At 42.2% G+C, this 25238-nt stretch overlaps 1 protein-coding gene across 2 annotated transcripts in view; it reads right to left on the minus strand.

Annotated features, from left to right (window-relative positions):
- Positions 1-25238, minus strand: part of ERBIN (erbb2 interacting protein) — a 3184408-nt gene that overhangs the window by 1596601 nt on the left and 1562569 nt on the right. For both annotated transcript variants that reach the window (XM_044063352.1, XM_044063353.1), the window contains exon 9: positions 5275-5338. In XM_044063352.1, the coding sequence (XP_043919287.1) occupies positions 5275-5338 (64 nt within the window). The remainder of the gene's footprint in view (positions 1-5274; positions 5339-25238) is intronic.

The raw sequence follows: 25238 nt of genomic DNA on the forward strand, positions 1-25238 counted from the left end.
ATGGTGCCAAAGTAGTAGTGCTTTGATCAATATGAAGGCAGATATGGGTACAGGCATTTGTGGAAGATGTGAACTTGAAAATTCAATAGAGAGAAAAATGTAATTGGAGTAGACTAGTCAATGGTGATGACAGGAATATGTAAACAGAAATTGTAGGTAGGATAGTAATCAGCCAGTTGGGACTGAGCATTGACAGTCCATAATTCAGGAGGTGAACATGGAAGTTTCCCTTAATAGTAAGGTTATTGTCTACTACACTAAATGGGCTAGGTATGGTATTCCATATCTTGATAAGTCGAATAGACTGCACCTCTTGATGAATTCAGGGATTTAGACTGTTGAGTAAGGAATTTATCTTTAGAGCAGAGAGCTCTGCCAAGGTTATACCATTGCAGGATGGCACACAGGGAAGGTCATCCACCTGGGAGGTGAAGTACGGAATGTGCAGTTTTTAGTTGAATGATATTACACATAATTAAGCACTCAACAGAAGAGCCAGATAAACTGTAACAGCATAAGCTTCTAGATCGAAGCAAGCAGTTAAGTGATCACGTCACACTAAGCCACTCTGCCCCTTTCCCAAAGCAGACTCTAAGGGGTTGTTTGAATTCCAGACAGGGTAGCATACAGCGGCAAACACCACTACTCATGAAATCAGCCTCTTCACAAATGGCCTGGGATGAGGAGAGCACCTTATGGTTTACAAATTCCCTTAGGGCTGTAAAGTTTAATCAAATGAGAAGACCCTTTGAACTCAAGATGGTTACAAAGTTAACAGTTATGCACTTTTCTAGAAATTTACAGTGTAAATACTTCTGTTCCCAAATCTCAATACTGATGCACAATGTAACACCAACAATGCAAAAACAGTTAACTTAATAGTTAGGATTACTTCATATCTGGCTATTTAAAACTACTGTTAGGATTCTGTCACGATCCTCCTGACTTGAAAAGCATGAACATTTGGTTGCTCATACATTTCACTGGCAGCTTGGAATATTACAGAAATGTACACATTTTTTTATTTAAACTATTCAGAAGACAGTACAGTAAAGCATCCAGTGAATCCTGGTCTCGCCCAAAGAACATCAGAGTACTTACTGAAGTAAACTCCTGTAGTGGGAACAAACACAAAGTAAGGCACGTGCAGAACAGAAAAAAAGATAAGATACATACAGGGATAAAGCAAAAAGAAATATGTCAGGACCCAGGAAGTTAGAATTGAGGAGTCAACCTCTAAAAAGAGGCCAGTCACAAGTGGAGTCCCTCAGGGATCAGTCCTGGGACCTTTCCTTTCTGACATTTACTTCTCTGAAGTCAAGGCCAATGTCAGTGGCCTCTGGCTGACTAAATCTACAGATGATTATAAATTAGTAGCGGTCATTGAATCCCACACGGACACAAATGTTCTCCAGGAAGGGCCGACACAAACTGGGGTCAGAGCCACGGACTAAAACTAAATGCCAAGAAATGCATAAGAGTATCCTTTGGGAAGTCATCCACCCCTTGTAACTATCATATTAACAACATACCCTTTAGAGTTGACCCAGTAGTAACAGACTTGGGGATACACATAGACAGTAAACTAGCCTTTGACCATCACATGTCTACAGTAGTGAGAAAATTATTCTATGTTCAGCAACTTATAAACAAGTGTTTGGCAGTTAGGTCCAAGGAAGTCATTGTTCAACTGTATTTGGCATTCATCAGACCTATCATCGAGTACAATGCCCCCTTTGGTATGTACCTAACCAGGCATATACAACAATTGGAACTGTCCACAGGTTCCTTATTAAAAGAATACAGGGTATAAGTAACATGTCCTGTGTAGACCTCCTCAAGTCCCTATCCCTGTATTTGGTCCCCTATAGGCTGTTGAGGGAAGATCTATGCCTGGCATACAGAGCATTATCAGACCCCACTCTGAAGGACCTCCTGCATATCCACAAAAACAGTACCAGAATTATATGTTCTACAGTCTTAAACCTTGTCTGTGATATAAATAGGACCTGCTGGACAGATAGGTATGTATCCCAGAGACTACTTTGACTATGTAATACGCTTCCCATCCACCTGAAGCAGAGTTCCTCCCTAACCCATTTTAAGTGCAACTTAGACAATTGGATGGGGAACAGGACATTCATCCCTGGTTTGGCACTTGTTTCCAATGGACACAGACAACCTGTAAATGGTTCATCTCCCAGGCTCCTGCTTGTAAATGTTTCATCTCCCAAGCCCCTGCTTAGATTTATCAAGGGAACCAGAACTGTCAGATTTGGGATGAATGGCTAGGCTTAAAAAGGCCCTTGTGGCTGTTAGCCTAGTAAGCACCTTTGAGAATAGTAGAAGAGAAAATGACTACTGGTGCACTAAGTATGAGCAAACTGTTAAATGAATATGAGATGCAGAAGGAAAAACAAATGCACAACAGACAAAAACGGCACAAACAGAAACGTGAGTTTTAACTAAGACACAAAAGGACTGTGATTTAGCAGCTTCACTTTTATTCCTAGGCAGTTTCAAATGGGAAAATGTGAATTTTTTGGTCAGCATAAACTGTCCCCATCCCTTTTTGACAAACTGATGATTCAATTATTCTGTAGCAGAATATTTAGACCCTGCATCTGTTAAAAGACAGCAGAAAAATAATCACTTCATAGATATGAAATAATATCTTAGGATGGTGGTAGCAAATACCTTGTTGTTTTGTCTATAATGCACATCAGCAGCTATCTTTATACAACACTACTTTCTTATGTTAATACATGCATTCTGATACTTGTGCTACCTAAAATTTATTAAATCACAGTGACAGTTAAAACACTTTGATGCAACACTTTTACTACTGTAAGAGACATCTCTTAAGTGAGTAATGCAACAATGGTCCTTCCTTCATTAAGCAAGATAAAGTAGAAAAAACAGACATTAAGATGTAATGAAACATGCCTGGCTCTGTGGCAGAGAGGGATGGAGCCCTGACTGCAACCTTGAGCTGTAGAGAGGGTTCAGCACACTTGTTGAATACAGATTCTGTGTGATTTCTCTAGTGTAAAGTTAAAAAATAAAAAAAAAACACTTCAAGGAACAACCTGGAGGGAACACCCCCTTGCAGAAGTGAAGGGATAGCCTCCTCGATCAACCAACCTCATGCACCTCTGCCTTGCTTCCCTGAGTGCATGTGGGACACAAGCTACAAAAACAGGAAAAAGGCAATAGCCAAATCACCCCTGATGCCTTCCCAAATGATGACCTCTCCTGCCCAACCCTCACCCTGGTGATGAAGGATGAATGGGCCAATTGGTGTTTGTGTATGGGGGGGCAGTGATGATCAGAGGAGCAAAACAAGATATAATGAAAGAAATTCAACTGTAATACTCCCATACAAACATATATGGACTGTATAGCCTCACTATGTCCTTAAGAATTCAGCTTCCAGAAATAAAACATTGATAACCCAAAGTTCAGAGATGCAGAGCTTAGAAAGGAAAACAGCTACACAAGAAATCACATTACAAATAAAAAAAACATTTTATTTTTTTTTTACTCTGCGGTAATATATTCTTGTACACTAAATATTACATACATTTTTTCATAAACAGCAATCTACACAACACATGACACCAATGTGGCTTATATGGTGATTTATGTCAATGTGTGTTTACACCTTTGGCTTCACTTTGGGTATACACTTTTCATCACCAAGAATAAATGCCAACATAACTCATGTTTGGATCATGTATTACAGGTACAGTAACACTGTCTTTAACTGCTTTCCTTCCAAGTACACAGCAAATGCATGCAAAACAGGTCAATATATCCTACTCCATTTTGGTTCAAATCCCCCAATCAATTAAATGTAGACTAAGAATACCCCAGCCGTAGCTCTCAATCTCTATCACCCTGTAGAATCAGGGGTAAAGACAAACTCGGGAACTTGATTTAGTAACTATTGATGAACACCTGAAATTTAATAATCATATTCAACTAAACATAAATTCTACACACCACTGCATCTGCCTCCGTAAGTCTTCAATGGCTAGAACTCCTAATCAACAGCATTATCTAATACCACACCATATACAATCCTCCAAGGCCCCTAAGATCTAGCCACCAAAATCTTATTTCAGTTTACAAACACAGCAAAAATGGAACTCCACTTCTTCCCTTCTAAGAGCCACTACAAACTATGAACACTTTAAATCTCTTCTTCATTCTCACCTTTTCCAAAATTGGAATGTAATTGTATACTTCCTACCTAGATCTCTATTTATCCTAGTTCCATCCCACCCCTGGTTCTCTTCATTATCTCCTCCTTCCTCCCTGAATAAACCCTTTATTTTCCTTCAAGTGCTATGCTTACTCTCACCTTAAATCTTTTGACTTTTACTCAACCACAATTTGAACATTAGTTATCTGTTCTTTTTCTATCCTCTTCTGACACCTCTCCTTTAATTTCTTTGCTTCTTATTCATTTCTCCCATGCATCCCTGCTCTTGCATTCAAACTCTATAATTTCCTTTCCTTTCCTACTTTACTAACATTCACAGTTGCACTAATATATCTTTTTCTTATGCATAGTGCCCAATGCACCTCATTCTTGTTTGACTGAAAACGGGCTTTCGGGCCCAGTGGACTTCCCCGGTTATCAAACTGGAAATAAATAAATAAATAAATAAACAGTTCTAAAATTACAAGAATAACAGCACTTGTATTACTATGGATTTCTGAACAATAAAAAGTGTACAGCTGTAATAGTCTTCAAGTTTTGTCATAAAATAGCAAATATAATGCAAGTAAAATTTCATGAGGAAAAAACAAAAAAATATAAGAGGAAATGATGTAAAGTTGAGTGATATGCCCCTGTTTTTAGGCACTTCTGTTACTTAAGTAAGCGGCTGAGGTGTAGCAAAGTGGGAAAAAAGTTGTCAGGTGTTAAAAGCAACCAGTGATGCATCTTCTGGCTTATGCAAATTTAAAAGAAAAGAATATTACAACAAAATCAGCACTTTCTACAGAATATGCCCAACTGCATAATGTATTCAGCTAAACAACAGATGCACTGAGGCTTATGACTGCAAGTTTCCCTTCCGCATTAACTGAAAACAGTTTAAGAATGCCACTGTGCTCTTTTAACATTAGCCATGCAGAGCAAAGAGAGCTCTCTCTCAACATCTGTTTCGCAACACAACCCTAAAGCGGATTTTTATTTTCTGCTTTTGATTAAAAATAGATTTAAGGATGAAGGAAAGCCTTTCACCCTTGGTTTATACTCACCACTTCTGAGAACTCATTACTTCCTAGATCTAATCTCTCCAGCAGCGTCAGTTTGTTCATAGTTCTGCATTGGAAAGACATTAACAAAGTGTGTGTTATATAGAAACTGAAATGGAAAATTCATAATACAAGTCATTAAACATACACAAAGAAAAAAATGAATGTTGACATGAGACTTGCAATCTGTTTCAGTCACCATTTTAGGATCTGACAATGGCATACCATGTAGATTTGTTTTTTCTGAAGGAACTTCCAGGAACAGCAGACACAAAAAGAATCACCAATCTGCATAATACACATTTCTGAGGGACAATGCTAAGAAAGAAATGTTTTTTTTTTTCACTGACTCGTTTTTTTTTTTTTCTACACATTTAAAAAGCTTTCATTCTCCAAAATCAAAGAATTAAAAATAGGAATAATGTCTGAGGATAAAGACTTTCAAAAACATTTAAAGTTATAATTTAAAAGTCAACTTGTGCTTCAAAATCAATACAATAAACTGTAAGGCTAGCTATTCAATTTCAGAAATAGATGTGGGCAGACAGCAGAGAAAGAATGAGGCTGTAAAGCTCATCATATTTTCATATCAGTGAGCCCTCTACACTGCTTCCTCCTCCTCCTTGCAGAAGTCAGGAAAAGAACAAGGCAGGTTTTCTGAAACAATGTGAAGTGCCACAGCAGAATTTTGTGTGTAGTCTCCCATATAGTACATATCATAACTGTACAACTTTGTATGTGGCAGAGGAGGTAAAGGCCAAAGAAAAATAACAAACATGACCTTGTTGCCCAATCCTCAAGGGTCTTGCTTTCTAACCACTACTGCAGCAGATTAAGAGGAACAAAATATTATTCTAAATGTCTAGGAAGTTGAAAATGGCCCATTCTCTTTATATGACCCTATCCACAGGCTGTAATGAGCTGAACGGACAAATTAAGGGACTTAAAAAGAGTGATAAAGTTCTGCCTATGACCCAGGTATTCTGGGTTTGATCAGTGCGTCAAGCTTCTGTTGAAGCTGGCATGGGAGAACCAGTGTACCAGTCCTAGGGAGAGGGGGAAGACCAAAACCATCAAATGAGATGCACTCTGAGACAAAGGACAGGAATGCAATAGCCTGTTCCCAAGGTAGACACTTAGCCTCCATGTCACGTGTGGTCATCTTCATTGTGGGTGTACAGGGCACTTACACTAGGAAGGAACAATTTTGACATGGTGACACAGGCTGTATGCTCTCTCCACTTAAAGGAGAGGTTAGGGTATACACAAAATAAGACCTTATTGTCAGAATGTCAGTGAGGTGACAAAGAACCCTCACAGGTGCCTGGATGATGACCCCTCCAAATTTCTTTCACCTCAATACTGGCGATACCAATTATGAGGAGAACAGGCACAAATAATACAGGGGAGGTGTACTTGCTGGCACATAAGAGGGCAGACAGTCTACAAAAAATTTAAGAAGCTGCAATTTGATCTCAGAAACTTAGGAAATTAGGCAAAGGACCTCTATTAACAAGCAGAACTCCCACAGTCTTAATTAAAAATATAATTATATTTTTCTAATGAATTTCCAACTGTTTTGTGGTTAGCACGCATAAGAGCTAACAAAAACAGCACAGCATTTGAAAACAAAGCACTTGAAAATACAGAAAAGACCCAAGAGCAGTGTTTGCATGGCTACATACACCCATGCTAAGTCAAGATCTCTGTATCATGCAATGAGCAAAAATCCCCAAGACATCACCATCTGAACCTTTAGCAATAAAAGCCTGAAATCTGACATTATTGCTCACAGAGAAGATGCTTCTATTTCGGTGACAAGGCTGGACTTAAGTGAGGCATGAACATGGTCATAAATGAGCAATGTATGCATCTACTGCCACCCTGTATGTGATTCTACATCACAAAAGGAGACAGTAAGCAAAGTGAAGGGGAGAAGAAAAGACATGCATCATTCATGGGACCACCCCCCACCGGTATTCACCAGCTGCAGTTAACATAACTCTCTCTTGCAGACAGCCCACTAAAAAGGATCCTGCAGTACACTATTCTGGACAAAAGTGCACACAGCACTACTTGGTATGCTCATCTAGGCAGACAAGATGTTTCTTTTATATATTGTGCATTTCACTTTGGAGTTAAGTTCCAGAAGGTTAGAAATAAATTGAAAAGATGTGGTCACAGTTGATGAAAGTCAGTTAGCTGATCTAATTAGAATTAGTGAAGTTTAAATAGAATTATAGTAGCAGTAGTAAATGTTCTTTTTTTTTTTTTGCAGATTCTTTGAACTAGTAAGGGAGTGAAATCCCAATGTATGGTTTATGTATTTGACAGAGTAGTGGGAGGAGATTAGCATTCTCAAAGACAGGCCGCCACTTTCAGATGTCCTTCTCCTTCCATGTTGCAGTACTCTCGTGGGATTTCCCACCTCAAACGACCCGTACATCGGCTCCTATACAAAAGCTTTAGCTTGGCTGTTGTAGCTGCATGGGATGTCACACGTAGGGCCATAAACCAGGGGGCCTTAAATCTGACGTCTGCATGCACAGACAGTACAATTGTGTACACTTACCATAAATGTAGATGTTCAAGTGTATTCACTGTTGCAGTCATCACATTTGGGTTATCTGCCTGCAGGTAGCCCTAAGCCGGCTTGAATACCAGAGTCTTCGGATTTCTGCATCGGATGCTGTCTCTTCTTCCATGACGTCAGGTCGTCAGGGGTATAAAAATTGCAGCTGACGCCATTACATCAGTTTTTCTTGCCCCAGATGTCAGGTGCCCCCACAATAGGAAGCAATTATATGGTATGGTACGGTACACATCCCCATCAAAAAGCAAATACACCAGAAAAAATAAATATACCCAACAAAAAGGAAAGGTAGAGTCAAGAGAAGTCAGGGGGCTGGATGGAGGGTTACCAGGACTGCAACAGTGAATACACTCAAACATCTACATTTATGTTAAGTGTACACAACTGTTCTATGTTCTTCATGTTTCACTGTTGCAGTCATTACATTTGGGTAGATTCGCAAAGCTATGTTTGGGAGGAGGGAATTGTACAGCATTAGGACCAGCTATAAGGCCCTGCAGGACAGCAGTGGCAAAACCAGCTCTGGATTTAGAGAAAAGTGGTAAATGGTAATGTTTGGTGAACGTATGATCTGAGCTCCAGGTAGCAGCTTCTAGAAGGTCCCCGGTAGGAACACTTCTGAGAAAGGCTGTAGAAGTAGATGCAGCCCTGGTGGAATGGGATCTGATCCCCTGGGGGATAGCTTTTCCATGGTGCATATAGCAGAAACGAATACAAGGGCTTATCCATTTGGAAATGGCTTGCTTTGAAATAGCCTTTCCCTCTGCCCCTGCAGCAAATGCCACCAGCAGTTGTTCAGATTTTCTTTGAGATTTTGTCCTGTTTAAGTAAAGTCTAAGTTGTCTGTGTACATCCAATGAATGCAGAATCCGCTCCCCCTTGTTCTGTGGATTGGGAAAGAAAGTTGGCAAATGAATGGTCTGATTAAGAGCCACACTGGATACCAACTTAGGCAAGAAGGATGGATTGGTCCCGAGAGATACCCTGTCCGCATGAAAAATGATGAAAGGCTTCACTGCCATAAGAGCCTGTAATTCGGAAATCCTTCTAGCTGAAGTGAATGCTAAAAGAAAAGCTGTCTTCCAGGAGAGAAATTTTAAGCCTGCAGTAGCAGCTGGCTTGAAAGGAGGGAGAGTGAGCTTTTCCAATGTAAAATTGAGGTCCCAGGCAGGGGATGGAGCTCTCCTGGGTGGTCTTAAGTTTTTGGCCCCTGTGAGAAACTGTTTTAGCAGAGGATGAGAGAAGAGTGGAGGTCCTGTGTTGTATTGAGCTGAAATGGCTGATGCATGGATTTTTATGGAAGAAAAGGACAGGCCCTTGTGAAGCATCTCAGTTAAGTATTGTAAAATCTGAGGAATGTTGGGCACTGCTGTGCTTATCCCTTGAGATTGATTCCAGGCACAGAATCTTTTCCATTTGTCAGTGTAAGATTTTCTAGTACTAGGCCTTCTCGCCTCCAAAATGACATCCATCACAGGTTTGCTGAGGGATGCTAAGGGTGAATTTAGGTGATTAGCCATGCTGCAAGATTCAAAGTTTGGAGATGAGTGTGCAGAATTTGGTTGTTCTGCTGAGACAGTAAGTAAGGTGTCTGAGGCAGGTGCCACAGTGGAAGGTGTGACACATTGCGCAGGAGTGGGTACCAGTGCTGTCTGGAGCAATCAAAATCATTTTTGGTTTGTCCTGTTTGACATTTAGTAGAACTTTGGAGAGCAGAGGCAGTGGGGAAAAGGCATAGACTGATAACGTTTTTCCAGCTGAAGGATAGAGCATCCACTTTCCAGGCTTTTTTTGTTTTTGATGAGTTCTTGTGCAAAATTTGTCCAACTGATAGTTCTGGGATGAGGCAAAAAGAACTATGACTGGATGGCAAGGGGGTGGTATGAATGGCAGTCCCTTGTTTTGGTGGCAGGCCTCTGCCCACCATAGGAACTCTAGTTGCAGGCAAGGTATGATAGGAATCATTGTTTCCAGGCTGTGACAATGCTAACTCCATAGACTTTTTAAGTACCACTGAAGTTTCCTCATATGCAGTCTTGCATATGGAATTAGAAGAATGCAGGAGGCCATGAACCCCAAGGCTTGCAGTATTTGTCTCGCAGAAAGCAGTGTTTTTGTGGCCACATGTTTGAAGTAAGTCACCAAATGAATTTGCTTCTCTGGCGTAAGGAAAGCCATCTGGGCAGTTGTATTCAAGCTTGCACCCAGAAATGTAATTTTTTGAGAGGGTACCAGTTGTGATTTCTTTTCATTTATACTGTATCCTAGACAAGTTAGAATCCTTTTTACAAACGCCAGATGGTTTTGAAGTGTCCTTGTTTTCTGCCTGAATTAGACAATCATCCAGGTATGGATATATTTGAATATTTCTTTGCCTGCAAAATGCAATTACTGGAGCCAGGCACTGTGTAAAGACCATAGGCGCAGTAGATAAGCCAAAAGGCAGTGTAGAGAACTGGTAATGCAAGTAGCCTGCTTTGAAGCTGAGGTATCTTCTGCAAGATTCCCTGATTGGGATATGCAGGTAAGCCTCTTTTAAATCTAGAGTTGACAACCAGGCATCTTTGCCTAGCATAGGAAGTAACTGAAGAGTCAGCATCTTGAATTTTGGAACGTCCAGAAAGGTGTTTAGAGTAGATAAGTCCAGAATTGGACGCCATGATTTGTCTTTTCTGGGTACCACGAAAAGTCGTGAATAGAAACCTTGTCCCTTTTCCTCTTCTGGTACTGGTTGAATACCCCCCCATGCTCATGAGGGAAAGTATTTGTTTCTGGGCCTCTGCCCACTGATATGGGGGCAGGTCTTTCCATCCGTTTGGAATTGGCAACGTGTGGAAATGAAATCTGTATCCCTGGGATACTATATTTAAAACCCATTTGTCCTGGGTTATAAGATGACAGTTTCTTGCATGAAGAGCCAGTTTTCCCCCCAAAGGGGCAGCTAAAAGGTAAGTGCTTGGTAAGAGTAAAGGGAAGTCATTGAGACTGCTTACCATAGGGAGGTGTCTTGCTAACAGACGACATTTCTGGACAATTAAAGCATGAGCCAAAATATTTACAAGGAAAAATGTACAGACGTTTGATGTACAGTGCGTTGATTAAATAAAGCACAAAACTGACAAGGTACGTTGTGGTCAGGGCCTAGGCAAGGAATAAAGTACAAATGAAAGTCCTTATGAGGTATTTGCTTCCCACAAGTAATGTAATTATTAACTTTTACTGACATTGGTAAGGAGCAAGAAAAAGTTTCCCCAACGGGGTACTTGGCTTTTTAGTTGAAGACTTCGGATCTGAAACTCGAAAATGAAAATTTCAGGAGTCGGCCATCCGGCACTTGCGAACCGCTTTTGCTTCGGGCACCGCACGGCAAGAAAGACTGATGTAATGGCGTTGGCTGCATGTTTTATACCCCTGATGACCTGACGTCATGGAAGAAGGGACAGCAACTGACGCAGGACCCAAGACTTTGTTAATCAGGCCGAATGAGGGCAACCTGCCAGCAGATTACTCAAATGTAATGACTGCAACAGTGAAACATGAACATTAATGGGTTAACCGGCTCCCGGTAGCCCTCGATTGGCCAGAATACCAAAGGCAAGTAAAAATAACGTCGGCTGTCGTCGGTTGTAAAGGACGTCAGGGTGTCCTATACAAAAGGAGGCAGCCAATGTCACTTCCTCAGTCTTTCTTATCATAATAGTCAGAAGCCCCCAGAAAACAAGGCTTAAACTAAATTCAGCATGTACCTTAGGAAAAGAGATAAGGAGGAAGGAGGGAGAGAAAGCAGGGCTGCAACAGTGAATACACTCGAACATCTACATTTATGGTAAGTGTACACAACTGTACTATATTCGTGTTTCACTGTTGAAGTCCTAACCAATGGGTTGATTACCAAAGCCCAGAGAAAAGGGAGGAGGAACCAACAGAATCAAGAATTGGAGATAATGCCCTGCAGAAAAGCAGTGGCAAACCCTGACCTGGCTCTTGAAAACAAAGGCAAATTATAATGCTTTGTGAAAGTGTGAATAGAAGACCATGTGTCAGCCTCCAAAATGTCTTTAGCAGGGACACCCCTTAAAAAGGCTGCAGAAGTGGAAGCTGCCCTAAGTTGAGTGAGTCCTAACCCCTTGAGGAGGAAAGTACAGTTGTGTATACTTACCATAAATTTAGATGATTGAGTGTATTCACTGTTGCAGTCATTACATTTGGGTAATCCTGCTGGCAGGTTGCCCTCAGTCAGCCTGAATTCTGAAGTCCTGCGTCGGCTGCTGTCGTCCCTTCCCTGACGTCAGGTCATCAGGGGTATAAAAGATGCGGCCGACGCCATTTCCTTTCGTTTTTCTTGCCCCAGATGTCAGGTGCCCCCTAAAAAGGTAGCCAAAATTTATATATATATATATATATATATATATATATATATATATATATATATATATATATATATAAATACATCCACCAGTATAAGCTTTACCTTCATCTACCAGCAAATACACTACATATGTTGTATAAATCAGAGAAGGAAAAATAGGTTCCATCAGAAGAAAGGGGGATGGTGAGTGGGTAACCTGGACTGCAACAGTGAATACACTCGAACATCTACATTTATGGTAAGCGTACACAACTGTACTATGTTCTTCATGTTTCACTGTTGCAGTCATTACATGTGGGTAGAGTCCCAAAGCTATGGATGGGAGGCTGGAGCTAAACAGCATTAGGAGCAGCTATGAGGCCCTGCAGAACTGCAGTGGCAAAGCCTGCCCTGGATTTACAGTGGCAGATGATACTGCTTAGTAAAGGTGTGCACTGATCTCCAAGTAGCAGCGTCTAAAATGTCCTTGGTTGGTACTCCCCTGAGAAAAGCTGCTGAAGTGGCTGTAGCTCTGGTTGAATGTGGCCTAATGCCCTTAGGCACTGGCTTGCCATGGTGTAAGTAGCAGAAATGAATGCAGTGGCCTATCCACTTTGAAATAGTCTGCTTTGAGATAGCCTTTCCTTGTGATCCTGCAGCATATGCCACTAGTAATTGCTCTTTCTGAAAACTTTGGTTCTGTCCAAGTAGAATCTAAGCTGTCTGTGTACGTCCAAAGAATGCAGAATTCTCTCCCCCTTGTTCTGTGGATTTGGATATAAAGTTGGCAGACGAATAGTTTGGTTAAGAGCCACACTGGACACCACCTTATGCATACATGTGGGGTTTCTCCTCTGAGACCCTGTCTGGATAAAAAATTATAAAAGGTTCCACAGCCATGACTGCCTTTAGCTCTGAAACTCGTCTTGCAGAAGTTATTGCTAGGAGCAGTGCTGCTTTCCAAGATAAAAACTTTATATCAGCAATAGCAGCTGGCTCAAAAGGAGGCAGGGTGAGTTTTTCCAAGACATAGTTGAGGTCCCATGCAGGCACTGGTGATCTCCTTGGAGGCCTTAAATTTTTGGCTCCTGTGAGGTACTGTTTTAATAAGAGGTGAGAAAAGATTGGTGGCTCTGTATTGTAATGAGCCGAAATGGCAGAGGCATGAATTTTAATAGATGAAAAAGATAGGCCTTTGTCCAGCATCTCAGTCAAGTATTGCAAAATCTGAGGAATATTTGGCACAGCTGTATCTGTTCCTTGCACCTGGTTCCAAGCACAGAACCTCTTCCATTTTCCAGCATAAGATTTTCTAGTACTAGGCCTTCTGGCCTCCAAGATGACATCCATCACAGCTTTACTGAGAGGTGTGTTTTGTATGACTACCTTATCAGCCATGCTGCCAGGTTTAAAGTCCTGAGTTGGCTGTGCAGGATCTGATTGTTTTGCTGGGACAGTAGATGAGGTATTTGAGGTAAGGTCCAAGCTGGGCATTGAGACAAGTTCTTTAGGATTGGGAACCAGTACTGGTGGTGCCAGTCTGGGGCAATCAGTATCATTTTTGGCTTCTCCTGTCTGATCTTTAGGAGTACCTTGGGGAGGAGAGGCAGTGGAGGAAAGGCATACAGTGATAGATTTTTCCAGGCAAAAACAGGCAGAAGTTGGACAGAGTCATTGAGAATGTTTAGAGTGAGATGCAGGCTTAGAACTTCCCACCTTGGAAGAGGAAGCCTGCCAACGCTTAGATCTTTGAGCAGTAGCCATCTGTCCCCTAGAAGATTTGATACCTATAGTCCTAAAATGGCTCTGTCTGCTGGTATCAGGGAACATCCAACTCTTAGAAGGGTAATACCTGCTAAAGCAATGTGGCTGAACTTGTAGAAAGTCTACCTGTGTGCACAGACTTGGCCTCGTCTTCCATCTTCTTGAGCACTTCCACTGCTTTGCTGCCAAAAAGACTGTCCTTATGCAAAGGTACATCTAAACGTTTAGCCTTAAAAGCCTCTGGTAAGGGCTGCTCCCTGAGCCAAGCGTGCCTTCTAATAACAGAGCCAGTAGCTGTAGTCCTACAGGAGGCTTCTAAAATGTCAAAACCACAATGTAAAGAATGTTTATTGACTAGACTGGCAGAATTTAGCAAATCCTGCATATCCTTACTCTCTGCCAACTGAGGCACACCTGCTATCCTACACTTAATAGCTTCCAAGGTGTGTTGCTGGTACTTCAGCATATGAAAAAGACAATTAGTAGACCTAATAGCAAGAGTGGCAGAGGTATAAACCTTTTTACCCCACCTATCTAGGCTCCTGGATTCCATGTCAGAAGGAATAGGCTTTTTAGTAACAGTGACCTTAACTCCTTTAGGGCCTTGAGAAATAACCTCTGGATCAGGCAACGGATTCCTGAAAAGAAACAAATGAGAATCAGGGACTCTATAGTACCCGTCAGGTTTCCTGGGAGCAGAAGGAACCGAATTTGTAGTCAAGGAAATTTTCAAGAAAACATTATCAACCACTTCCAACACAGGTGGAATAGCCAAAGGTTTATGTTGAGGCAAATCCAAATACTCCCTAATCCTTTTCTTAGAAAGGGGATAATCCTGACTTTCCCATTTAAAATGTTCCCTGAGACTATTTAAAGTATCAGTGGTGCTATGGTAGCGTTGTCACCTCACAGTAAGACTCTGGCCGGTTCGATTCTTAGAGCGTCTTCTGCATGGAGACATGCGTGAATGGGCGTACCTTCGTTGAAGGTTGTGCATCAGGGCTAGTAACTCGGCATGTAAAAATCTACTGCTAATCATTAGCGGACCAGAGTTCTGCTGTGGCGACCCCTAACCGGGAAAAGCCAAAAGACACAACAACCAAAAGAGAAATCGTCTGGAGGAGAAGCAGAAGGGATGGACTCCTCTGCATCTGAATCCTCAAAAGGAGAGAAAGCTTGAGAAACTTCTTCATCAACAGAAATGCTAGAAGTATCAGAACCTGAAAAGGATAAAGCCTCAGGAGAGACATCCCTACCTCTTTTTGAAGGAGGAGGCTGTGAACCCCTAATAACAGTCAAAAGGTCATCAGCCATTTTAACCATTTGAGAATGAAGGGAACGAGAGGAAACTGGAGCCTGCTTCTTCATAGGCTTACGAATGGAAGATTTACCTGCAAGTCTAAAGGACTCGGGAGGCCTGGCAACCGCCGAAGTTGCAGCCGAAGTCGTTGGTATGAGCTTGCTGTCTGAATGAAGAACGGAAGTCTCGGACACCAGAGTCACCTTCAAGGCTCCGGATTCAGCTGAAGAGGCAACAGGTGGAAGGTCAGAAGGCAAAATGGAAGCTGGAGGCCGGGGGCCTCTGAAACGGTCTCAACCGAGGCCTGCGATTGAAAATCTGCGGGCTGCAGGGGCTGCAAAGGCGCCTCACTGGCTACCGCATGACTGACGACCAACCTATCATCATCCGAGGACTTGACCTTCAGAAGCCTGTCACGGTCCTTATCTTTATGCTTTTTGGGGATATCCGAAGCCTGAAGACCAGCATATGCCATACCGACAAACTTAGGCCAAACTTCAAAATGCTTCGCTAAAAGCTTAGCCCGACGACAAATAGTACGCGGATTAAAGGAAACACAAAGATCACAATTAGGAATGTCGTGGTCAAGGCCTAAACATGTAATACAATAGCAATGAAAATCTCTATGCGGAAATCTGCTTTCCACAGGTAAGACAATTATTAACCTTCTCTGACATTTGTTAAGGCAAGAAAAGAGGATCCCCAATGGGGTACTTCGCTGTAGTTGACTTCAACTTTGTAGTCGGAAACAAAAAAGGTAGACTGCCGCCCCTCACTCGTGCAAGAAATGCTTCTGCTTCGGGCTCCACAGCAAGGAAGACTGATGAAGTGACGTCGGCTGCCTCCTTTTGTATCGGACGCCCTGACATCCTTTACAACCGATGGACAGCCGTCATTTTTACTTACCTTTGGTATTCTGGCCAATCGAGGGCTACTGGGAGCCAGATAACCCATTGATTAGGACTGCAACAGTGAAACACGATGAACATCCAGTGCTGCCTTGGCCAGTAGTGAGTCACCAACAAGATTTTTGGTTTGTCTCTCCTGATTTTCAGGAGGACTTTCTGAATTAGTGGGAAGGGAGGAACGGCATATATAAACTTCCCCTTCCAAGAAATGCTGAAAGTGTCTACTCTCCAAGCTACAGGGGAGAAGATCTTGGTACAGATGGTCTGTAATTGTCTGTTCTGGGGGGAGGCAAACAGGTCTATTTCAGGAGTGCCCCACCGGTGGACAGTGTCTAGGAAGACAGCCCTGTCCAGCATCCATTCATGTTGTGGAAAGGACGTCCTGCTTAGTAGGTCTGCTTGTTTGTTGTCCTGCAAGTGGATGTAGGATGCCTGCAGGGAGAAGATGTGGCAAGAGGCTAGATCCCATATCAGTAAGGTTAGTCTGCACAGGTGGTATGCTTTTGTTCCTCCCAGTTTGTTGAGGTACCACATAACTGTGGTGTTGTCGGTAATTATTTCGAGAACACCTGGTAGTAGCAGGGGACTGAAGGTTTTCAGAGCCAGGAGGACTGCTGTCATTTCTCTCACATTGATGTGCTTGGCCTTTAATGAAGGGTGCCATGTTGCTTGAACCCTGTAGGATGCCAAAGTGACTCCCCATCCTGAGTCTGATGCATCTGTATGCATAACCTGGGTTGGGAGAGTGGAGGGGAAATGCCTGGGCTGAGCTAGACTTGTTGAATCCACCAGTTGACCTCCACCTTTAGGCAGGGTAGGAGTGAGATTTCTTGCCCCAGGGGATGCTGATGTTGGGACCAAATGTTTATTGGACACCACTGCAGCTTTCGCAAATGCATTCTGCCTAGTGAAAGCATAGGGATGGTGGCTGCCATACAGGCCAGGGTCCTTAGGAATTGCCTTGCAGTTATTGGATCTGCAGCAGGGCTTTGAAATGGGAGGTCTGGGAGCTGACCTTGTCTTGGGGTAGAAAGGCTTTCATTAAGTCTGTTTTGTTTCTGCAACCCAGAAATATATTGTCTTGCTCTGGGGTCAGGGAAGTCTTTGGGAGGTTGAGGGTGAATCCCAGATTTTGTAGAAGGGACATGGTGAACTGCAGATGGGCTGAAGGGGTTTTTTTGCAGTCTGATAGGATCAGGATGTTGTCTAGGTAGGGATACATCTGAATTCCCAGTGTTCTGCAATGGGAGGAGCCAGGCACTGTGTGAACACACTGGAGGCAGTGGACAAACCAAAGGGCAAGGCAGTAAATTGGAAATGAGAGGAGAGTCCAGAGAAGCATAAACATTTTCTGTGGGAGGGTAGGATGGGTATGTGCAGACAGGCTTCTTTTAGGTCCAATGTGGCCATGAAAGCCTTGGTTGATATGAGAGGAAGGAGGCTTTGGAGCTACAGCATTCTGAAAATGGGCACTTTTAAGAATAGATTTAAGAAGGAAAGGTCTAGGATAGGTCTCCATGGTCTGTCCTTTCTGGGGACCAGGAACAGTAGATAGTAGAAGCCTTTTCCCTCCTGCCTGAGGGGACAGGTTCTATGGTACCCAAGTTCAGAAGGTCTGTAAGGACCTGTGGTAAGAGAGATGTCTGATTTCGGGGGGGGGGGGGATGCCTCTTAGGGGTGGATTTTCTTTCCAGGAGAAGTATCCTTTTTGGATAAGGGCCAACACCCATCTGTCTGTGGTGACGGTTTTCCAAAACAGGAGGCAGTGGGAGAGGTGGGCATAGAGGGATAGGGGGCAAGGTAGTCACGTATTGTTAGGGCCTCCTCTGTCTTCAAAAGGCTGCCTAGGAGGAGGCTGTGGGGCAGCTGGCCTGGAAACAGTTTGTCTTCTGGTACCTCCCTCTAGGTCTGGAAGAGGTAGTTCCAGCAGAGGTTGAGTTACGTCTGACAAATGTGGCCTTGGCAGGGTAGTTCCTGTAATATTTGGGGATGGGAGACACCAACAAATGTATGACAGTTTTGTAATTTCTTGCTCTTTTCGTGCAGGGTTTTGAAAGATCTGCAGATTGTTTTCCAAACAGGAAAATGGGATCCAGGGGGGCATCCAAGATCTTAGACTTAAAAGTCTTCTGGTAAGTGTTGAAGTCAAAGCCAGAAATATCTCCTGAGAACAGAGGCAGATGCTGCAGAGTGAGCAGAAGCTTCTGCAGCATCATAGCTGCATCTAATTGAGTGTCTGGCTACTTGGGCAGCCAGAAATAGTTTAGAAGAGATGTCACCTTTTGTAGGGCAGTCAGGAGTAGGGCCAGCAAGGTAGAGGCTTGAGAAACCAGGTCCAAAATCATATTTGGTCATGTATGTCTGATAGTTGATGGCTATAAAAGCCAAAGTGGAAGAGGTATAGACCTTCTTACCAGTCCTACCATATATCTGCTGTCTTTGTCAGTGGGTAAGAGCGAGGCAGACATAATGAGCCTGGATTGCTTATCAGGATAGGTGGCAATCACAGCTGGGTCTGCCAGAGGTGGTGTGACTAGGAATGTTTGGTCATCAGGCACCTTTTACAAGCAGTCTGGCCGCTTAGGGCAGGTGGCTGAGAATCTGGTGTCTTTGATGCAGAGGTAAATGCATCCATGTATGCAGGTATGACAGGTGGGATGGAAGAAGGGGAGGGGGATTCTACCTGTAAACGTTCAAAATACCTCTTCTGAGTTTCAGACATTTGAGAGGTATCCCATTTGAAATATTCTTTCATTTTGGTGATAGTTTCACCAAATGAAATATCCTCTGATGGAGAGTCTCCCTCAATAGATTCTTCATCTGGTGAGTAGTACTCCTGAGATGAAGCAATATGGGAGGTGTAAGAAATGGATTCCTCAGAGGAGGACTAATAGGTGTCTTGCTCTTCTTCCCTGTCCTGAGAGGCCAGAGGAGGGAGAGAAGAGGCAGAAGCAGATCTACGGTTCAGCAGTGGAGGATGAGGCTGAAGGCCTAAGGGCCATAAAGGCCTGCATCAAGGAAGAAGTGAGGGACTGCCAGTCAGGTAGGTCTTCTTTGGTCGAGGTCGTATGTTTGTTTTTTTTCTTTCTTGTCTGGTGTAGACATGGGCAAATGCCTGGAGCCAGATGACGGTCTAATTGTAGTAGCGTCTGGAGGAGGGATCCCGCTCGGAGGCTCTGTTAAGTCTGGTTCCCCCTTGATATTGGCATTAATCGGGGTCTGGGTTGGCTCCAGGATATGCCAGCAGTCAAATGAGAAATGGCTTCTACAAAGGTTGTCGCTGAAGTCAATGGATCCGCCAGGCGTCCCTCAACTCATAAACTGGAAGCTGGCAGGGCGTCCGGTAGCGGAGTGGCAGAGGTAGAGGGCCTGGGAATCTTGGCCTTCTTATGCAGAGGTTCTGTCGAGGCCTCCGAGGTGGGATCCATCCTAAGGCCTAACCGTTTCAGCTGTTGGCTCTCCAAGTAAAGATTAAGAGCGGCCAGATGGCTGCGAAAAGTCTTGGGTACAAAAGGATTGGCAAATGGAGCAGGAGTTGTGATTGTGCTCCCGGCCTAAGCAAAAAACGCAGAGGTCATGCGAGTCTTTATGGGGGTATCTGATGCCCGCATTGGCATTTACCTTTTTTTGCTGACATCGGCTATGCATTGCTACAACAAGCCAAGCTTTAGCAAGTTAAATGGAAGAAAACCCCCCAACAGGGTACTTAGCTTTTTAGACTTTTGCATTGAAGAAGCGAAGCACACGACGCGTCGGTCATCTGCAGCTGAAAAGTTCTGAGGTCTGTGCGTACAGGCATCACATTTAAGGCCCCTAGTTTAAGGCACTACGTGTAACGTCCCACAAAGCTGCAACAGCCAAGTTGAATCTTTTGTATAGGAGCCAATGTGAGGGTCACCTGAGGTGCAGAGAAGTCATTTGACAGAGTAAGCTGGGACTTTATGAGCAGGGCAATGGAAGCATCAGCACTTCCTGAAAAAAATATAAGGTTAATTAGGAAAATACATTAGGGACTGGATGCTAAAAGTAAAGGGGGTGGGGTCCTCTCTGATAATTTCTGTTTGAGCAGAGGAACCAGGAAGGGGTGCCCTCTTTCCCCTTTGTTATTTGCATTATGTTTAGAACCAAAGGCAAAGAAAATAAGAGACTCAGGAATTCAAGGATATAACTGGTACGGTAGTCAAGAAAAGCTGGCTCTATTTGCAGATGATATTAGTTTATACCTGACAAAACCAGAAAGATATTACAGTGTTGTGGAACATTTTCAGGCATTCGGGATTCAAAATTAATGATGCTAAAACAAAAGCAATAGCGGTAAATTATGTATCCACATATGAATTGGTTCAGCAATATCAGTATTTTTGGGGGCATGATAAAATGAAGTATTTAGGAGTATGGATTAAAATGATTCTGGTGTGGCAGCTAAGGATATGTGGAATGAGACTAAACAAAAGATGATACAAAAACTGAAAACATGGAAGCTTTGTTATATGGATATGGACAGTAAGACACAAGCAGTTAAAATGTTTTTAGTCCCATTAGTCTTATATCAGGTCAGGCATATTTTTTTTTATCAACCAGATAAGTTGTGGACAGCAATTAATAGAGCTGAAAGACTATCTGGAAGGGAAAACAGCAACAGTCAAGAGTTATAAGATGATTCTTCCAGTAGAACAGGGCAGATTGGGATTACCCGATTTGAAGGGACATTTCAGAGCTACACAGTTAAGGCTCCTCGCTTGCACATAGCACAAGCAGAAAACTACAATTCAAAGTGGAAAGGGATGATGGTGAAACAGGAGGTAGCTCAAGAAACAAGGAGAGACTGGGATTTTGGATGCAGACCTTTAAGGAGAATAAAAATAATCATAAAGATTATATCTATAAAGTAACAAAGTATCCTAACAACTAAGCCAATGCAGGAATGGAGAAAGGAGATTCTGAAATAGAGATGACTGCGATTAGGGATATAGACAACAGGTAGTAGAGGACTGGAATTTATTGGAGAAAACCGGCAAAGGAACCAAGGTATTGGGAGCAAATAACTAGACAGGGAGAGACAACAGAATGGGAAGATGCTAAGAATTTATTTGGACTGCTGGTTAGAGGTTGCCTTCCTTATTGAGGATTGATATCAAAGTATAGGCAGAGAAAGAAATAGGGGCAGCCTAAATGAAAGACCAGCACTAGTAGAGTTTTTAGTTGAATCTAGAACAGAAGCTGCCATTAAAAAAGGAATAATTAGTAGAGCATATAAAATATTGCATGATAACTGTAAGAATCAATCAGAGGGGTCTATATCACTTCGAATGTTTACTTAATCGAATAACTAATCATTGAACTCTATTCATCAAAGCTGCTATTCAGCAAACTACCTAAACATCGAATGTAAATGGACTGATTTTTTTACTTGGCCAACCCCGTGAACATAAAATACACTGCGACAATAAACTGTAAACAATAACGTGCATTATCACCATCCGTGCATTTATTTACACCAAACTTGTCTGTAAATAATGAAGTGCAACAACATTGGTCGGCGCATATTCTTTTCTTCTTTGTTTTTGCAGGGGGCAAGCCACCCTGCACCCCCCACAAATTAAATATACAAACTCCGAGATCACACTACATTGAGGAAAAGGGTAAACTATAGTATGGCATTGTCGTCTCCAGGCTATTATGGAGAACAGAGGTAAACATGAAGCCGAGTGTTTTCTGAAGGCAGTAGCTCTCTTATTAAAGGTTTAAATACCTTTATTAAATAAGCATGATGCAGTGTATTTTACTTTCGCAGTGTTGGCCAAGTTAAACAATTCAATCAATTTACATTTGTTTAGGTAGTTCGCTGAATAAGAACTTCGACATGTAGAGTTCAATGAATAATTACTCAATTAAATAAACATTCGACTAAGTGATATCGACTCAATCAGAGGAAGTTAGAAAGGATTGGGAAGAGAGATTGGGATAAGCAATCCAGAAAGAAACAATGGGGGGATATATGTGTCTCCCAAATATGCAACAAAATCTACAAGAGTTAGGATTTTTGCTTGGAAGTGTTTTCATAGATATTTATATACCACAAACAGAACCAGAGAATTTTTCCTCAGGTAGACTGCAAATGTTACAGGTGTGACAGGGAAGAAAGAGGTAACTGGGAACAACATTTTTTGAGAGTGCAGCGAGTTGGTGGACTTTAAGGATTCCTTGTAGGGTGTACTGTCGGAGATACTGGTTAGACAGACTGGTGTAACAAGGGAGATTTTTTCAGAGCTATGATAAATAATTGGAATTGTCTATACATGGTAAGGCCTTGCTGTCTAATTATGGTGGCTGCCAAAAAAGCAATTACTAGAAAATGGAAATCAAAATTTAAACCAACTATACTATTAGGAGTGAATATAGTAACAGACAAAAAAATAACCGGAATTGAGATCATCTTTAGAAAAGGGTAGGGAGCAAACTACAAAGGAAAAATGGGAATCATGACAAAAATACATAGGGGGAGGAATGAGCTTTAAAAGAAGGCAGGACTTAAATGAGCGGTGTAATGTTTGACTGAAAGTGATTGGGTAGATTTTAATTGATGTAGAATGTTCGCAACTAGGAGTATAGTTTGTAATATAAACTGCTTACAACTAGGATTATGTCAGTGTGGATTGTTTTCATTTATATAAATGTATGATTGCCTATGTTGCAAGTGATGGTTTATTAAAGAAGTTACTTGTTTAACAAAAAAAACATTTGCTATCTATCCAAAGAAAAATTATCCGAAGTCTGCTTGAGGTATAAACTGTCAATGTAAACACTTAAAAGCACAAACCCTAAACCTTTGGGACTTTGTCACATAGTTGACAGTCATAGATGTCCTCCCATAGTTCCCTTGTCAATTGCCTTTCCAGTCTCTCTTCTAAATCTTTTCAAACTTCCTCTTATAGACTCCTTATTAACAGGCAATACTTCATATGTCCTACTACTTATCCCATTTGATTAGCAGCTTCTGTTATGCACACAAATAAAAAATTTACTAGAGCTGATGTTTCACTTAAGCATGCCCCCCCCCCCCCCATCCCTTTCCTTTACCTAAACTCTCGACATCAATTCCTGGCAAGGAAGACTACCTCTTACCTGCAGTCCATACATCTGCTTGGCTTCATTCCACTCCACTACCCTTTCCTCTCTAAATTTATTTACAACAAAACACCTTGGTTCCTATGCCAATTTTCTCCAGTAAATTCCAGCCTACTCTTCCCTAGTTTGTACACCCCTACTTACAGTCATTGTTATTGGCAAAATCTCCTTTCCACGTTCCAGTGATGACTTAGTTCTTAAGAATACATCATGCTGCTTTATGTTTGTAATATTCTGTATGGTGGCAGTTCTCCTTGCGGATCTGAATCCAAAATCCCACTCTCTCATTTTGCAAACTCCCTCATTTCATAATCATCCTTTTTCACTCTGATTTATAACCTTCTGCTTGTTTTATGCATATGAGACTTAATTATACAGATTTAAAGTATCCATTCAAATTAGGTAAGCTTAAACGACCTTGGTCTATGGGGCAGATCAAATTATCCCATTTAACACTTGTCCTCTTCACTTCCTAAATAACTTTTAGTTATGTACTCACCATAACTTCAGATGTTTGGGATCCATCTCGCCTACATTCTGAACTGATGGGTTCGGAGCCGATCTCTCGGCTCCGACTCGGCACGCTTATGCTATAGAGCGAGGCCTCTAATTGGCTGAGCTATCTTTATCCCAGGATGCAGCACCACTAATCCCCCAGATCTTGTTTGTCCGCATTCATGCACACATGCACAACTTGGTTATATAACATTGTTAGATGTTTCAAGATGAAACAACAGGATTCGGACCTTCTGATATCCTCTGATCTCCAAGGAAGGGGGAAGGAGGGTGGGTTGCTCGGAATGTAAGTGAGATGGATCCCAAACATCTGAAGTTAGGGTGAGTACATAACTAAAAGATGTTATGTGATCCTATCTCGCCTACATTCTGAACTGATGGGACAGCGTCCCCATCACCTAAATCCCGGGTGGCTCATTGGAAAACACTCCTGAGCACTGTGGAAACAAATGAAGCCCATCCTCTAGATGCCACATCTAATTTGTAGTGGGAAATGAAGGTGTGCGGGGAAGACCATGTAGCCGCAGCACAAATGTCACTAATAGCAAGCTTAGAATGAAATGCTACTGAAGTAGACATAGCCCTTGCAGAATGAGCCTTGACAGAGGTGGTAAGCTCTTTGTTAGAATAAATATATGCTTGAGTAATACAGTCCCTGATCCATTTGGCAATAGTGACCTTTGTGACAGCGTTGCCCAATCTGTTATCTGCAAAGGATACAAACAACTGATCTGTTTTCCTTGTTTGTTTGGTCCTGTCTAAATAAAAACGTAACTGTCTGTGGACATCTAGTGTGTGGAATATGAACTCCGCTTTGTTAGAGTATTTTGGCAAAAAACTGGAAGCTCTAACGATTGTTGTAAGCAGAAAGTAGAACAAACTTTAGGAACAAAGGAAGGATTTGGTCTGAGGGATACTCTGTCTTTATGAAAAACCAACGGGGTTTCACTGACAAAGCTTGAAGCTCTGAAACTCTTCTGGCAGAAGTAATCGCCACCAGAAAGGCTGTCTTCCATGACAGAAACTTTAGATCACATGTGGCTGCTGGTTCAAAGGGGAAAGAAGTCAAGGCGCGCAATACTATATCGAGATCCCATGAAGGTGCAGGATGAGAAATCGGAGGTCTTAATAGAGCAGCACCTTTCAAGAAGGTCTTACACAATCTGTTGCTCATTAAAGGTGGGTCTATGGATTCGTGAAAATTAGAAATTGCTGCCAATTGTACTTTGATGGTAGAAACTGAAGAGCCTTGATTGAAAAGAGAGGTCAGAAATTTTAGTACTTCTGCCACGGGAATAGAAATGGGGTCCAGGCCCCGGAGTTGAGCCCAAATAGCAAACCTTTTCCACTTGCTAGAATACAGTTTCTTTGTAGCAGACTTATGGGCCGAAGATAATATGTGTACAACAT

Source organism: Protopterus annectens, chromosome 2.part1 (assembly GCF_019279795.1).
Source record: "Protopterus annectens isolate FY-2018-M chromosome 2.part1, PAN1.0, whole genome shotgun sequence".
Lineage (NCBI taxonomy): Eukaryota > Metazoa > Chordata > Ceratodontiformes > Protopteridae > Protopterus > Protopterus annectens.